The 16,045-nt window shown below is 39.0% G+C and overlaps 1 protein-coding gene across 3 annotated transcripts in view; it reads left to right on the plus strand.

Annotated features, from left to right (window-relative positions):
- The first annotated feature begins 1,170 nt into the window (after positions 1–1,170).
- Positions 1,171–16,045, plus strand: part of ngef (neuronal guanine nucleotide exchange factor) — a 29,174-nt gene continuing 14,299 nt past the window's right edge. Inside the window, exons 1-8 of one of the 3 annotated variants that reach the window (XM_053422167.1) lie at positions 1,171–1,197; positions 1,648–1,838; positions 4,678–4,783; positions 7,944–8,282; positions 8,760–8,824; positions 10,561–10,811; positions 12,998–13,158; positions 13,264–13,416. In XM_053422167.1, coding sequence (XP_053278142.1) covers positions 1,799–1,838; positions 4,678–4,783; positions 7,944–8,282; positions 8,760–8,824; positions 10,561–10,811; positions 12,998–13,158; positions 13,264–13,416 — 1,115 coding nt within the window. In that variant the 5' untranslated portion in view covers positions 1,171–1,197; positions 1,648–1,798. Of the gene's footprint in view, positions 1,198–1,250; positions 1,839–4,677; positions 4,784–7,943; positions 8,283–8,759; positions 8,825–10,560; positions 10,812–12,997; positions 13,159–13,263; positions 13,417–16,045 lie in introns of those variants that run through there. The other 2 variants (XM_053422165.1, XM_053422164.1) reach the window with 2 other exon arrangements.

Below are 16,045 nucleotides of genomic sequence, written 5' to 3' on the forward strand. Positions count from 1 at the left end.
TATTAATTGAAATTTTACACACTGGTGAACTAATTGAGAAAAAATAATAATATATACAATGTTGTGGCACTCCACGTTAAAATCAATATCTTTTTAGTGATTTGATGATCTAAGAATTTATTAATTTCCTCCATGCGTGATGGTAACTTAGACTAGAAGCATTTGCACCCTTGCATCTTAAAGAGTAAGATGAGGTGGTTTGCACATCTGATAATGACTAATGCCTTCATTTGAAGGTTGTTTTGGGAAGGAGAGCAAGGAGTGGACCCAAAACCCACTGCATAGGTTATGTATTTGGCAATCAGCCCCCAGGTAAGGGGAGAATAGATATACTGGAATGAAAAAGGGGGAACTGTGGGTTAAGACCTAAACCATTTATATGGCATGCATGTGAAACATTTATTCGATAAGTACTTCGACTCTTTGGTTTGGTCCATGTCCGATCTGCTTACATGGAAGAGGTGAGGTTTATGAAGCCATCCACCAGGGGGCAATCAAGATGATTTGGCTTCAGATTTGAGAGCCGTCATGAAGCTTTATATGCAGTCAATGGTTTTACACATGGTTTTAAAATAATATAGCAAAACTACTGCATCCTAAAACGGTGCATACAAAAATACATATCATAAAATAGAGGGTAATACAACAAATTTAAGTGAAGCATTGTTTTTGTCACATTAATCCTTCTTGGACAGAACCAAACATTTAATTGGACAACAAGGAAAGATAATCCATTTTAGGGTTAGAAAACAGTTTTGTTGCATTTGATTTCAGAATTCAGCGTTGAAAGGCAACACAGGCAGGCTTACTGCTGTGTGGAGAAAAGAGCAAGTGAACTTTAAACCTCTGTGTCAGCTGACTAGAGATAAAATACTGTATGGGGCCCTGCCTTAACAGCAGCAGAAACATTACAAGTATTTCTTCACACCCAAGAACACAGAACACATAATAAAACAATAAAAAAATAGTCAGCATCTCCAAAATGCAAGTTGTATCCTTATAATGTACTCTCTGATACTAACCTGAATTATAACCCTTTACCTGAATCAGAGAGAAGAAGCAATTAGAATGAAACTAGGAGACACATTTTCTGGAGTGATCTCTGAATAGAGAGAAAAGTGACCAGACTGCTGTCTGTCATTGGGTGGCTTTTCAGGTTCCACCACAGTGTTTAAGAGCAGAGGGAAAGGCAGGCTGGTAAGGCCAGGTTGCATTCAGGAATGTCAGCACGTAACAGGTTGGTGTAGAGAGAGAGGGACGGAGGGAGTGAGCCAAACAGAGGAGGGACAAAGAGCAAGAGAGGGAGAGAGTCATAAATACAATAATTACAGCTTGGGCAGAAATATACGACGCACTCTCCTCGTTACAGAGACTGCCTGCGTAGCTAACAACACTACTGTCCCACTGACAGAAGAGAGAGAGAGCACAATAACCACCTGTTCTCTGAGGTTGTTGTTGGTACTATATTGTACTGGGATTTATTTTTCAACAAATTGTTTCTATTTCGAAGCATGGATTTGCTCCTGGATTTTGGCTAATTATGACAGATTTCCTTCTCCTAGTTTTCTCGAAGCCAAACAGGACTCATTTCACTTGTGAGATAAATTAGTGGGAATCTTTTACCATGTCTGTGACTGCCCTGTTTAGGGGCAAGTGGGGCCAGAAGACACAGGAAACCCCAGTGAAGCCTCCAACTGCTGCGGTTCAACCCCGGCACGAGGAAGACGTTGACGAGGATGATACCAAAGCTGGTTTCAGCAGAGAGACTATTCGCAGGAACTCACGCTTTTACCGGTCAATGAGGAAAAAGAGGCTGGTCTCATCTGAGCGGTCTGAAAGTAAGAGAACATTTGGCTTCTGCTGTGCTCTGAGTACAACTTTGTGTTGCTACTGTATAACTCATACCATTTTGCACTTACTAAAACGTATGTATTAAAAGCCTTCATTAAAGGTCTAGGGATTGGCAATGGAGGTACGTTGGATACTGTATACTGCTGCTCTATATTATTGTCCCATTTATGCAGTTGATGCTGCTGTTATTGGAAGTGGTACAAAGGCTTGGTAGTCCTATGCTCCAGTAAAAATATACATGAATACAACTTGAGAAACTGGTTCTGTTTTAAGAGCACAATACTCTGAGTAATACATTTCCCTCCCACAGTCGACTTCTCCCTTGAGGATTTCAAGTAAAAAATGCCTGAAGTCAAAAAACACAAACAAATACAGCCGAGCAGCAAAGTTCCCCAAATACGGCAACATTATTCTGTTTGGAGTTTAATTTGACAACTTACTTTGGACTTCAACATCAATAATCAACTGTCTCTCACAATAATAGAAAGTGAGTGATAGAATAATAGTGATAAATCATTTTACTAAATATTTTCCATACTGTGCATTAGTCAGTACTTTCTTCAACAAAGTATCCTATTCAGAAAGCCACACCAAATACAACAATAAAGTCTTGTAACTTAGACTTTGCCCAGCATATCAGATAGATTTCAGAGGGAGGGATCTTACAAATGATTAATACATAACTACCTGAACGCTAGTTGTGTGTTTTCAGAGGTAGTTTGCTGATTGGGACATCAGAGATCACGTGAAATTATGATAACTTATGATTATTTATTATAAGATATTGTTATCTTACACCATCAGGTACCTATAATGATTATTTAGACTGATAGCTTTGTTTTTTGCATTTCAATAAGGATACAGTATGTTCATGCTTTGATTGCATGTCCGATTATATACAGCAGATGTACACGAATGAAGATTTAACTGTACTCACGATGTTAAATGTATCCACTATGTAACACAGAGTACAATTTATAGCAATTATGTTATCTAAGAATGCCCATAAAATCGTACAATCCTATATATGACATGTTTTATCTCTTATCTGGAATAATAGAAGATGAGAAGATCACATTTGTGAATGAAGGCTATACAAATAAAATTTGATTAATTGATTGATAAAACTACAATTCTTAGGAAAGTGCTGCAACATTTAAAAATCTCTTCAAAATGCGACAAACAAGTTTCTCTTATAGGCTATATTATAACAGTAATGAACTCCTTCCATGTTCCTCAAAGAATAAAACCACTGATTTGAAATGAAAAAATAACGTGTGTCATGCATAACAGCAGCAAATCACAGTATTAACATATAATTAGTGACGACTGGGTCATATCTTAGCCTTTTATAGTACATTAAAGAAGCATCCGACAAAATGAAATGAGAAGCATTCCTGAATAATACTATCTAATCATTATCTATACCGCTTATCCTTTGAGAGAGCTGGAGCCAATCTCTGCGAGAAGTGGGATACATTCTGGACAGGTTGCAGATCTGACATATAAACAATCATTCACTCTAACATTCACACTTGCAGGCAATGTAATGTAATCTCCAGTTAATCTGCTTGTCTTTGGACTGTGGGAGGAATCTGAGTTAAATAAGACCTGTTAGATGCATATTCATCATAATACTTAACCCTCTAAATCAGGGGTCTTCAACGTTTTTCAGGCCAGGGACCCCCAAACTGATGTAGAGATGGAGCAGGGACCCCCTACTATATATATTGTATTAAATTGTGTTTTATATTGAACTGGGCCTAGTGCCATTTATAAACATAGCTGCCCTGTTATTGTGCATTCACTACTAAGCTATTCAAATAATACACAGGTTCATATATTCATGTTTTTATTATTGTGTGTCGCTGAAAGTGTGCATTGCTGACTGAAGGATAACGTCTTCTGCCTCCATTTATTCGTTCGCTACATTATGTTGGATTCATGTTAATGTGTATTTAAAGACATTTAAATTTGTGGGGCGAAAAAAATAAATTTAAACAATATAACAATTTATTTCATCAATCAAACATTTCGCGACCCCCCTGCAGTACCTCAACCCCTGCTGAAGACCTCTGCTCTAAGTCATGAACTGTTTTGTAGCATATGACTTGAATATGTTCTTGAACTGTATTCAACGTTTCTGTAAAAAAAAGTATCTGAGCATGGAATGTGTGTGCGTGTGAGTAGGTTTGTCTATTTGCTCAGGGAAATGATAGTAGAAAGGAAAGCAGAAATATTTGAGTTAAACATTTGAAAATTGACAGTGGTATTTTAGTCTCCAACCTTGTATGTAGAAATCTGCATGTCGCCCAAAATTGAGAAATTACGCATTCAAAGTGAAAAAGTCCTGTAATAGCTGTAGGATTTGGTGCTGTTTTCCATTCTCAGTCCCTGCTGAATGCCAGAATTTCTAATTTTAATTTTCAAACCTCCAAACGTTCCAGTTGCACAACTTCACAAGTTGCTGTTTTGTTCTTTTCCAGCCCGTGTTTCAAAGTTTTTTGTGGCTCCATTTTAAAATGTCTCTTAGCATCTTAAAAAGTTCTATATTGACTTTTATTTTAACCGCATTTAATTTTTACTTCCTAACTACTTACAGAAATACTAATGGAGAAAAAGCACTGATGCGTCATCTGTTTATCGCACAATCTGAACTGAGGTCTTGGGTGTGTTCTTTCGCTTGTAGTCTGGTGACCAGTGACTGTTCAGATGACAGAAAGAAAACAGCATCTAAACATAGCACGTATATAATATGTAGCATTGTAGGATATACATTTTTAAATGATTGGAAAATATATGTTCATAATCTCTCTCTCACTCTAGGTTCTACCAGACCTGGACCAGACCACAGTCCATCCAACAGAGCAGGAGTTCCCCACTCTAGTTCTCCTTTGCCCCACAAATCACCTTTGTTGCCCGGGGCTAGACGGTGAGTCTTTAGTACATGCCTTCACTACCCAACCCAACAACTTAACTAAAACACGCCTGGTAAACAACCAATTACGCACAGTGCTTAACACTGCCATACACCATTTTTAAACTTCATGCATGGTGTACTCAATGTTTTATCATGACTTTGATAAGCACAGAGGTCTATCAAACCACAGCTACTCAGTGACCTCCTGTAGGAGACTGCACACGCTACTTGTCACCAATCAAAGGGTCAATGTGCTGTGAAATACCATTTCCTGCCAGTTGTCAGGTAGAATTAATCCATTATTTAATGAAGATATTAATGGCTCAATTCAACAGTACCATAAACAACATCTTACAAATTACCATAAGTTAATTTAAATTTAATTTAAATTAAATCCTTTTCATATTGTTTCAAACATACATTATCTCATGGCACTTTAGTTGGTTGATACCATACAATAATAAAAAGAAGCCCAACATAAAGCACTTGGCGACTGTAGAGAGAAAAACTACCTTTTACCAGGAGGAAACCTCCAACCGAACCAGAGTCAATGTCGGCGGCCTTCTGCCTTGATCGGTCAGGATGATCACTTTGGCATCAAAATGAGCCATTGCATCTGTCAACATGTTGCATGTTGGACCACACCTGTTTCGGAACTAAGCTTGCTTTTGATCTCAACTACACACATGTCAGGTTTTGTGACTTTGTCTTGCAGGTTCGTGACGTTATTGTGGTGACAAATCTGTCCACAGTCAAACAGACATCCTTACAATAGGTGTGGCAGATCAGGAAATTGTTTGAGAAGTAGTAACAAATAATGATGTTGTAGGACTTTGTAAAAACTGCAAAAGTCCTATAAGGATTCAATGTCGACGACAGTATCTGTCATAGTGTAAATTCAGTGGTTAAATACCACAGTACCTATAATACAGATGGTAATGTTGGCAAAATGACTAATGTAGCAGGGTAATGCTAATGCTATACAGTGTATATACTGTATATTGTGTATATAGTATATACTCTGTATATTGCCTATTTAATATTTCTCTGTATTAGCCTGCTTAACAACAAACCAATTTCTACCAAGAAGCTAGGCTTAAACAAGGTGCATAGTGATGAGTAAATAATGAGTGAATTATAATTTTTTGTGAATTATCCCTTGAGGTCCAAGTCCTATTCTCAAACCAGTTGTTCAGGATACCTGAAGGCTATCCTATGAAGTTTGACCTTTAAAAACTGTGACAAAAAAATCTAAGCTCAAAACTATGTAGGGGAGAGCGGGGTAATGTGAGACATCGGGTAATGTGAGACACCCCCTGTATCTAGGCAACGGAACACATTTGTGTTCATGTGACCATTATGTTTTCAAGCCCCTCCCTTCCCCCCTTGCCATGAAGGAGAAGTTGGTGCAGGTGCTGTGGAAAGTATATTTTTTCACAAAAATTTGTTTTTTGCATGTAAAAGTACATTTTCTTGCTTTGAACTTAATCAACTGTTGTGTCAAAACAAATTGATTCAGGTAGAAAAACTTATATTATACATGTTGATGAACTTCCAACATATAAAACCATGTGATTGATGCTAGCTGAAGATTAACCTGAATTGCTAAGAGATGTTGTTTTTTCTAAAATGTAGGCTGTGGGGTAAAGTGGGACAAATGCTGTGGGGTAAAGTGAGACATGAAGCACAAGTTAAGTTTAGTCTTAAACATATTTAAGTGTAATATTACATTACATATTTTTTATTTGTAATGTCATAAACATTGTAGAAAAGCCATCATGCCAAGAAACTACACCAGGAAGACAACCTGGGGCCAAACACCCCTCACAGAGGTGGAGAGTGCAGCCGCTGAGGTCATGCAATAAAAGAAGTCCTTAAGAAAAGCTGGAAGGAATAAAATATTGACAAGACAACCCTCAAAAGATTCGTAAAGAGAAAAGAGAAAGGGGAAGTAAAATCAGTAGCCTGGGATGCAGTAGCTGAGGCAAAGAGAATATTCACAGATGAGATGGAGTAGGAGCTTCCCAAACAACTAGCTGACCAGTTCCATGGCCTTGCTCCAGTTAAGTGCCGTGAACTGGCATTTGAATACGCAGATAAAAACAGTATCCCTGTCCCTACCAATTGGAGAGAGAAACAATGTGCAGGTAACCTAGGGTGTGCAAGAGATCACATGAATCATAATAATCATAAATGTGCTTAATTGACCAATCCCCATGATTCTGTTACTAGTCCGATATTAGTTTTGGAATGTGTGGTTGTCTATCTAGCTGTCAGGATTTTAATTATTACAACATGTGTTGTTATGGTAGTTTTAAAAAGTAAGTGGATCACTTTACCCCCTTGATTTCTCTGTACTCTGGGATTTTGCGCTACGCCTTTATTTCTCAAGTGATCAATAATCTTAGTTTTGTCATGAAGTCTTTTTCATTATGATGTTTGATAATGATGACATGGATATCATAACAATGATAGTTGACGTATACATGTGATATGTTAAGCCACAGCAGTGAGTGATGACAGCTGCTCTGCTGCTACTGCAGAACTACACTGATGCAACAGTTAGTAAAACTGCACATATTATTTCACTGTGACAGGTCTAATGAGCAGTGGAGAAGAAACAAGTATGGACTTGAAAACTACAGCAGTTCATTTATGGGGAAACTGGGGCTTGTGAATGTGTGCCTAAGTTCACACTGAGACAAAACCAGGTGTGAGCACAGCTTCATAAATCATAAATCTGAGGAATAGAATGCGAATGCATATTTCTGTTTTGTGAGTTTTAGTAGAATAATCTAGTTTTAAACATATGGCCCAGGGTCAATGACCTTATCCTCCTCCCATGATGCTTTGAGTAATTTTGGTCTGGTGTTTACCACCTATGTTGAAGCCCTCAGGAAATGTACAGTTTTTTGCTGTATAGAGGATCCAGCCGCTGGTTAAGGACACAGCAAGTCTAATGAAAGCTGTTTGTGAACAAAAGCCAAGAATGCACTCAAACAAATACAAATACTGTGAAAATCAAATATAGTAACAAATATCCAAGGGTCTCTTTACATGACAATTAACAATGTGGAGAAAATCTACCTCTCTCTTTTGAGGAATTTCAGTTCAGTGAAGATGGCCTCAATGGATGTGATTCTAAAGATTTTTTTTTTGCTGTTGAATATAGCCTTCCGCCATCACCAAAGCTCCGTGATTCCAGAACTGTGTTGCCAAGCAATGGTGAGGCCAGCAGCAGACATGCTCTGTACAACAAGGATGCTCTGGATAAGAGAAGAGGAGGTGTGGGTGGAGGGAGTGTGGACACATCGGCTGCCTTCAACAGCCAGCAAAGAGACTTTGCAGATGACAGGATCACATACCGGACTCACGGCATTCATAGTGGAGATATAAAAAAGCTGTCAGAGCAAACGGCTGCAGCCTGCACTGTACAGGAGGTCAGAGAGATAGCCATGAGCGCACAACAGCCCAGTTCTGACGGAGCCGAACGGGATCACTTCAACCGCAGGTCAGACCAAATGACTCTGAGAACACAAAAATGTAATGGACAGAAGTGAGAACAGATCATTTTTATAAGGCTTAAACTGTGCTTGTAAATATTTTTTTTGCAGTAAACAGCAGATATCAGACAAACATTTGTACTTTTGTTTGAGGAGGAGCAGATTGACAAATACATTATGAATAATGTGATGGAGAGATTGGAATAATTCAGTAGTGACTCACTGTGGGGCTAGAGAGTGAATGGTAATAGGCACAGTTTTTATATTTCCGTCAGTATTTTAATGACAGCGTAAATCTAGTGCTGCAGTTCAGCCTGTTGTTGTTGGAGAAGACAGAGCGGAGATTCATCATTGTGCAGGCTATCTGTGGGCTTGAAGGCAGCAACAGCACTGCTGCATGATTTTTCAACAGAAATATAGAAGCATAGAGGGAATTCATCCATCCATCTGCCCAAACATGGATTTCCGTTGTTGTTTCTTTTCAGGTTGCTGAACAATGGAGAAAGCTCGCAGACAATCTGCCACAGCATCAATATCATCAAAAACATTGGTGAGAAAAGACTTTTCAAATTGGGGGTGGTAGCACACATATTCCACCCACTTTCTACTACCTCCAGCAATTAAGAGCTGCAAAGTCAGCTCTTAATTACAAAGAGTTTATATAACTCACACTGAATAACAGAGATTTATCATTAACAATCTCTATACTTTCAATATGCTGGCTTCAGCACTGCCACTGGGTTGTACCTGTTACTACATATCTCTTTTGAAAGTCTGCTCACCATTGTGTACTTCAGTGTGTACACTCGACAATTGTTATTTGCAAGAATTAGTCCAAATTTACTTAAAGGGGACTTATTATGAAAATTCCTCCTTTGTAGTGCTTCTAGGCGTTAATTTGGGTATCTGGCATGTCTACCGACCCAAAAACTCTGGAAAAAAACAACTCCCGCGTTTGTTATGGTTCCTCTAAGTCAGAGACGTCATGCTTGAGTGACTGCGAATGAGCTTCCGTATCCTTCGCTCGTCACAAGGGAAATGGGAGTCTCTCTTACATGGCCTTGCCCCCCCCCCTACACTTATTATAGATATGATATTTGCCAAAGCACACGGATACACCTGGAATAGCTAGCTAGCAGCATGAAGCAAATTAAGCACTCAAGATGTTCTGTGGTCGGCTGCACAGATCCGCACAGATCTACAGCCGACAAGGTGCAGTAGGGTAAAGCTCGGGTCCTGCGGAAAGCGTTTAGAGGTGTGTGTGTGTGTGCGTGTGTGTGTGTGTGTGTGTGTTTGTGTGTGTGTTTGTGTACGCACGCGTTTCTGTGTGTGCATGTACTTATGTAATTCTCAGTCCAGTTAAACGCCCACCAAAGCAATCTGCAATATATGACTGAGGGAGATTATGCGACAGGCTCCGGTTGTTCAAAGTCACCTTCCCTCTTCACATACATGGGGCCAGTGCTCCCTGTACAGACCATCTGTTCTTATCAGCTAACTTTCAACCCACCTGAAACCTGGTGAGCGAGACAGTATCTCTGTGGCTCTCCAACCTCCGCACTGACTGCAGTGCAGAACACAGTTGAAGTCCTACCCACCTCTAGAAAAATCTGGTAAATTGTACATGAACAAAACCCGCTGTAAAAACCTTCAGCATAACAGGCTGATATTTGCTTTAATGGTCTGACAACTTGATGGTTGTACATGAATAATATTTGGAATATTGTATAAATACATATTTTAAGCAATTTATGCTTTTGTTATAATATGATATAAAACAGAGATACCAAAACAGTGTTGTGGGTCACTATTAAAATGAGTAGTATAACATTATGAAGACCGCCTGATAGATGTGATGAGCAGGAAAACTGCCCTATTTACCACCTATATGTGAGCAGCAGCGGATGTTTGACAGATGGCTGTTTGAGAAAGTCTCTGATTCTCTTCAGCACTGTTGGTCACAGTGCATTCGATTACAAAATAGGACACATATATTTTTATACATATAAATATGTGCACATATATTATTAATAATGTAGGAGGAAGCAGTAGATTCTACACATTCCAATGTTCTCATGTAGACAGGAAATCAGATTATTCTTTTTGTTTAAAACACTTTAGATTAATATTTTACACAGACTACTGGAATAGAAGCTAGCCCAGGAGTGTAGACCTATCTTAATATTATCTCAGTAATGTCATACTGGTAACTAAGGTCTTTCCAAAAAGCAAAAAGAAATTCCCTCATTTGCTTATTGCCTGACTCATGTCTTTCTGACCCTCCAGCCTTCTTGTACCAGGAGTACCGGGATACATCAAAGCAGCACGAGATTGAGCAGCGGCGGCAGCGCGACAACCTCTCCCCTGGGGTCTCGACAGGGACTATGGTGGCAGACCCCGGTGTCGTGTCCCCCCCAGCGTTACAGCTGCAGCTGAGAAACAGGGATCGCTCACTGAGCTTGTGGCAGAATCTGGAAGCTGTGCAGGCCAGTGGGCTGCTCACCCAGTTACAGCAGAAAGAAATCATAATGCAAGAGGTTAGTTATGTGACAGTGAACAGGTCAGTGTGACCAAGAGGTTTCACCATGCCAGGCAACTTAGAAATTACTTTTCTTTGTAATGTGTACAGAAATAATAGGGATGAGTAATGTGTACATGTGGTTTTGAATGGCACTATCAACACTAATATGCAGTTTATTAGATGCACCTGGTTAAAACTATTGTTGTCCAGTAAAATAATTCAGAGAAGGACCTCACTGCAGACTAGATGGGAACATCAACCACCTTGACTTTTAACATACATAATGTTGTGTAACAGCATGACTGCATTAAAAAAGCCTTGCTGCCCAAAAGTTTGGTTACACTTTCTATTATCGGCTATAATTCCATGTTTGATATTTTTTTTACTTTCCCAGAGCCTGGGAAAAAATAAAAACTATAAAACAGTAGACAGGAAAACTTTAACATAAAATTTGGTTACACTTCCTATTATCGGCTATAATTCCATGTTTGATATTTTTTAAACTTTCCCAGAACCTGGAATATGGAGTTGCAAAAAAGCCCTAAAGATTTATCCTGCAACTGTCAGAGGAAATGGAAATGCATATTTGTTGAGTATAGACAACAAATCCTATTGTGATCTTTTGCACAAAGAATTGTCTGACTTAACATGTGCTTGCTCAGGAACACAATCACATAATTTAAGAGCCATTTCTTATAATACATCCATTGACAACAGATGGAAGTGCTTTTTCTGTGATATTTTGGTTTGACTGTGTTTTTGTGTGTGTTAGTCTGCTGCCTCTTAAACAAGAAGAAATAGAAGCACATGCTTGAGTGTCTGCTTACTCCATGCCTACAAGTAAAGTGACATTATAACAGGTAAAATGCAAAGTTAAAAAAAATATTACTAATGTTACTAAACTATAGGGTGAGTCAAAAGTTAATAGTTAATTAAACTATTCATGCTATTCATGTAGAATAAGTTAGGTGGGGATAACAAAGGTTTTAATTGTTAACGAATCTCACACTAACTGTAACTTTGTGCATAATTAATGTGAGTGGGGTCAGCATAGATTCACATACATTTTTAAAAGATGGTAAATGGTCTGTATTTATATTTTGATGACCACTCAAGGGACAGCTGGGGGTAGAGCGGGTTGAGTCTGATGTCTTGCTCTACTGATATAACTATTACGGTTGGCGTCCACATTCTTGTCAACAGCCAGATTCTCCTTCCTTAATCAAGGTTATGACACTCAAAACCAGAGGTGTTAATTCAACTCTGTGGCCACGTGATGGCTGTAGAACTGTTTGACCTGTGTTGTGTTTTAAAGACAGGGGTTTCTAATAATGTGATGGACAAACTAAAGTTGAATCCATTCACTCCAAAAACCATGAACATAATTACATCTCTGAAGGTAGAATTGTTTGCATGGCTGCTGCTTAAGACTGTAATGGTTTTAACACGATATATCTAATAAACTGGATTGAGTCTATGTTGAGATTTTCCTAAATATTACATTTTATGGAAAAATAATCTGATAAACAATGAATACACTAACAAAACAGAGCATTTCAAGGATTTTAGGATTTAGATGCTTTTTATGTGCAATACATAAGGGTCAACCAGAGAACGGGTTAGGGTTGGGGTTGATGACCTTTGACCTTTCGTTCTGAGCAGTTTTAGTGTTGTTTCCTGTATTTATCCAGACTTTAATGTTTACAGTCTGTCCACTTATATGAATGAAGTTACACACCTGGCTCATACGTTGATACCTGAGCACACACACACAAACACACACACAAACACACACACACACGCACACACACACACACACACACACACACACACACACATACACACATTAGCATATGAATAATAATAATAATACACTTTATTTGTATGACTCCTTTCATTCAAGAAATGTGCTTTACATACAATATAGATACAAAATTATAGTAAATACTAATAATAATGACGATAAATGTTAATTCATGTTAAAAAAAACAAAAATAAAACAGAATAACAGAGAGTGATAAAACAAATTCCTAGTCTCAGTAGAGCAGTGAAGTTCTGCGGCATAATTTCTCTCAGGTGCATTGAGTGTCCATTGCAGTCAACTGTGTCAGCAGGACATCACTCATCATATCAAATGCTCAGTGTATGCAGGGAACCACAGTAAGCATTAATGTGCCTTTTGCTTTGCTTTTCTGTCCATAGGCCATGTTTGAGCTTATCACCTCAGAGGCATCCTACTACAAGAGTTTGGAGATTTTAGAGGCTCACTTCCTACGTAACCCAGTTTTATTCAACACTCTCAGCCAATCCGACATGCATTTTCTCTTCTCCAACATTGAGGAGGTCATGAAAGCCAGTGAAAGGTAGGACAAGGACTTTTTTTAACAGATTCATTATCCGTTCGTAATTGATGCTGACCGTACAAAGTTCCAGTCCATCCCTAAGTCATGGTCCAATAATATTTTTAGGTTCCTCATGGATCTTGAGCATCGAATCGAGAAGTCCATTTTCATATCTGATGTGTGCGACATTGTTTACCACCATGCTGTGGAACACTTCAGTGTCTTCATCAAATACGTTATCAACCAGGTATACCAGGAGAAGAACTACAGACGTATCTTGTGAGTAGCTGTTTTTTGTAAACATCTGTTACCATGTGCTGTCTTCATATACTAGCAGTTGTCTATGGATTGGTACATGAGTCACATGTTCATTTTTAGTTGAAGCAATTGGTGGCGTTTTATTGTGATGTTTGAGTTTGGACAGTACCTTTATGAAAGGCGTAACAAACAGGAGACCTGTACAGAACAGTGCGGTTGGCTGCTTGACTATTTATTATGATAACATGCTTGGAGAGAGAGGACCTATGGGTACATAGGCGTAAACCGTCATGCATTTATGTTCCGAAAACAGGTTTGTTGAAGTCATGACGAATGTGATCTGCAGGGTGTGGTTGGGTACGAATATAATACATGTGTCCCTCTTAATCAACCACACATACCTGATTGAGAGTGTGATTTTCAGTGTGAGGACCGGTACCTCATGATAACAGCTACAAAAAAAACCTTGTATGTTCGGAGAATATTGGTGGTTAGTTTTTGAAGCAACATTTTGGGAATGCTTCACTGATGAAGTCCATGAGATGTCTTGTCGGGGCAGCAGGAGCCAGGCCTAATTACTTGTCACATAGAATCACATCCGCATATGAGCTGCAATGTAGAAATGTTAGTTCTATCAGTTCAAGGAAGCATGTGACAAAACTGTGAAAAAAGCGATGACTAATGACTAATGATTGTGATAGATGGGAGGAGGAGAGCTGTTTTCTTTCTCAGCTGTGAAGAGTGTTTCTTCCTCATGCAGCCTGGTTGCTTCTTAAGAGCTTTTCACTGCCATTCATTCCAGGACAGATTATTTCCAGGCTGCATATCATAAAGCAAAGGCGATCTGCTCCCTTTCTTCACATTCATTAACAGGGATTTCTACAGACCCTTTTCCCATAAGACTTAAGTGCATGATTCATTGCACATATTTAAGTCAAATTAACCTAAATAATATTTGGCAATGTGTCATACAATGGAAATTCCAGGCAATATCTACATCCTGTTGAAGGCCTCACTGCTGGATCTTATCTTTAAAGGATAAAACTGGTTTTATATTTTTCTTATTGTTAAACAGGTCCCATAAAAAGACCAAATACAACCATGAAATTATCTATAAATTCCTCCTGTGTAGCTAAAGTCTTTGCAATAGACCTTCATTTTTGTTCATTAACAATTAAAGGTAAGGGCCATTATCTCTAATCTCATCATGATTTTGATCATCTTTATTTCCTGGTTCAGTCACTGGGTCTTCAAACCCTTTGGCAGTAACATGGTCCAGACAGAATGTCGCTGGGCGTTAACTCTGATGAATGATTGACAGTCACTACTGAAAGACATGTTCAGTAGTCTTCTCCAGAAAGGAGAAGACTAAAAGTACAGAATGGCCCTTTACTCCTCAACAGGAAAAGGAGGGGCGAGGGAGATAATAAAGGTGACAGATAAGATAAACTAGTTTCTGGAAAGTTGATCCAAGAACCGGCTGGATACATTGCACATCGTCCTTGACCATGAGGAAAAAAAGCTGATCCCTGGAGCCTGAGGTGGATGTTAAAACCCTATCTAACCTGCTCGGATTGGAATGTGATTCCCTCTGTCCCGGATGAACCAAAGAATCCCTGTCTAGTGCCCAACTCTTTTATTTTTTCAATTTAGAAAACCTACGCTACAACCTGTGTCCTGTTGTTCCTCCTGTCTACTGGATTTGTATCACATACTTTGCACAGAACAACCCGATTGACTACTGCACACATTTATATGGAAGAATTCAGGTCTCTTGTGACATTTTTAGACATATCAGTGATGCATTAGAATGCAACATTAACATTTATTATTTAGACCTCAACAAATGAATAATTTCCTCCCATTTCAGTTTGTTTGAACTTAACAAACACAATGTGTAAAACAAATGCCCTGCGATTTTTTTGAAAAAACACAGTTTGGTACTCTATATCTCCTTAAATGTATTTTGGGTACAGTGCTGAAAGTGGCAAAAAAGGAAATGTTAAAACTGAGAGTTAACACTGCATATACCCAGTGGAACGCTATATTAAAGATCATAACAATATTGGATAAATATAGAATTAAATATGTTCTATGAAAAATCCGCGGTATGATTCCTGTGTCCTTGGGCAAGATGCTGAACCCCCAAAACTGCCCCATTTCATAGAGAGAAAACTGCTGCACACAGTTGCACTGTATGAATGGGTGTGTTGGTGAGGTAGCTGGGAGAGCACCTTCACTTGTACCAGAGGATCCATCAGCGCAGGTGAGAGCTCTGAGCTGATTGATCCTCAGGTTTAAAAAGCAGCGGCTGAGCTGCAGAAACTGCTGGACTCTTTGAGTTTTGATCCTGTTTGTAAAATGCAAAAGCCCCTGCTCCAGGCCCCTCATCGGCGGAGATCTTAACTGCAGGCCTCAGGTCCTGGAGACATGCAGGTCCTGGAGAGAGGGCAGGTTGCAGCTGATCACTTTCTCAGGGGAGAGAATGATGCGCTGCAGTCTGGCCCAGTCCTTGGCTGTATCAGCAGCTTGCCATAAGGTGATGGAGGAGGTGAGGATGGAATCTATGATTGCAATGTAGAAAGTCACCATCATCAGCTTTGGAAGGTTAAACATTTTCAGCTGCCGCAGGAACTACGTTCACTGCTGG

The sequence above is a fragment of the Pleuronectes platessa genome, chromosome 5 (assembly GCF_947347685.1).
Source record: "Pleuronectes platessa chromosome 5, fPlePla1.1, whole genome shotgun sequence".
NCBI lineage: Eukaryota > Metazoa > Chordata > Actinopteri > Pleuronectiformes > Pleuronectidae > Pleuronectes > Pleuronectes platessa.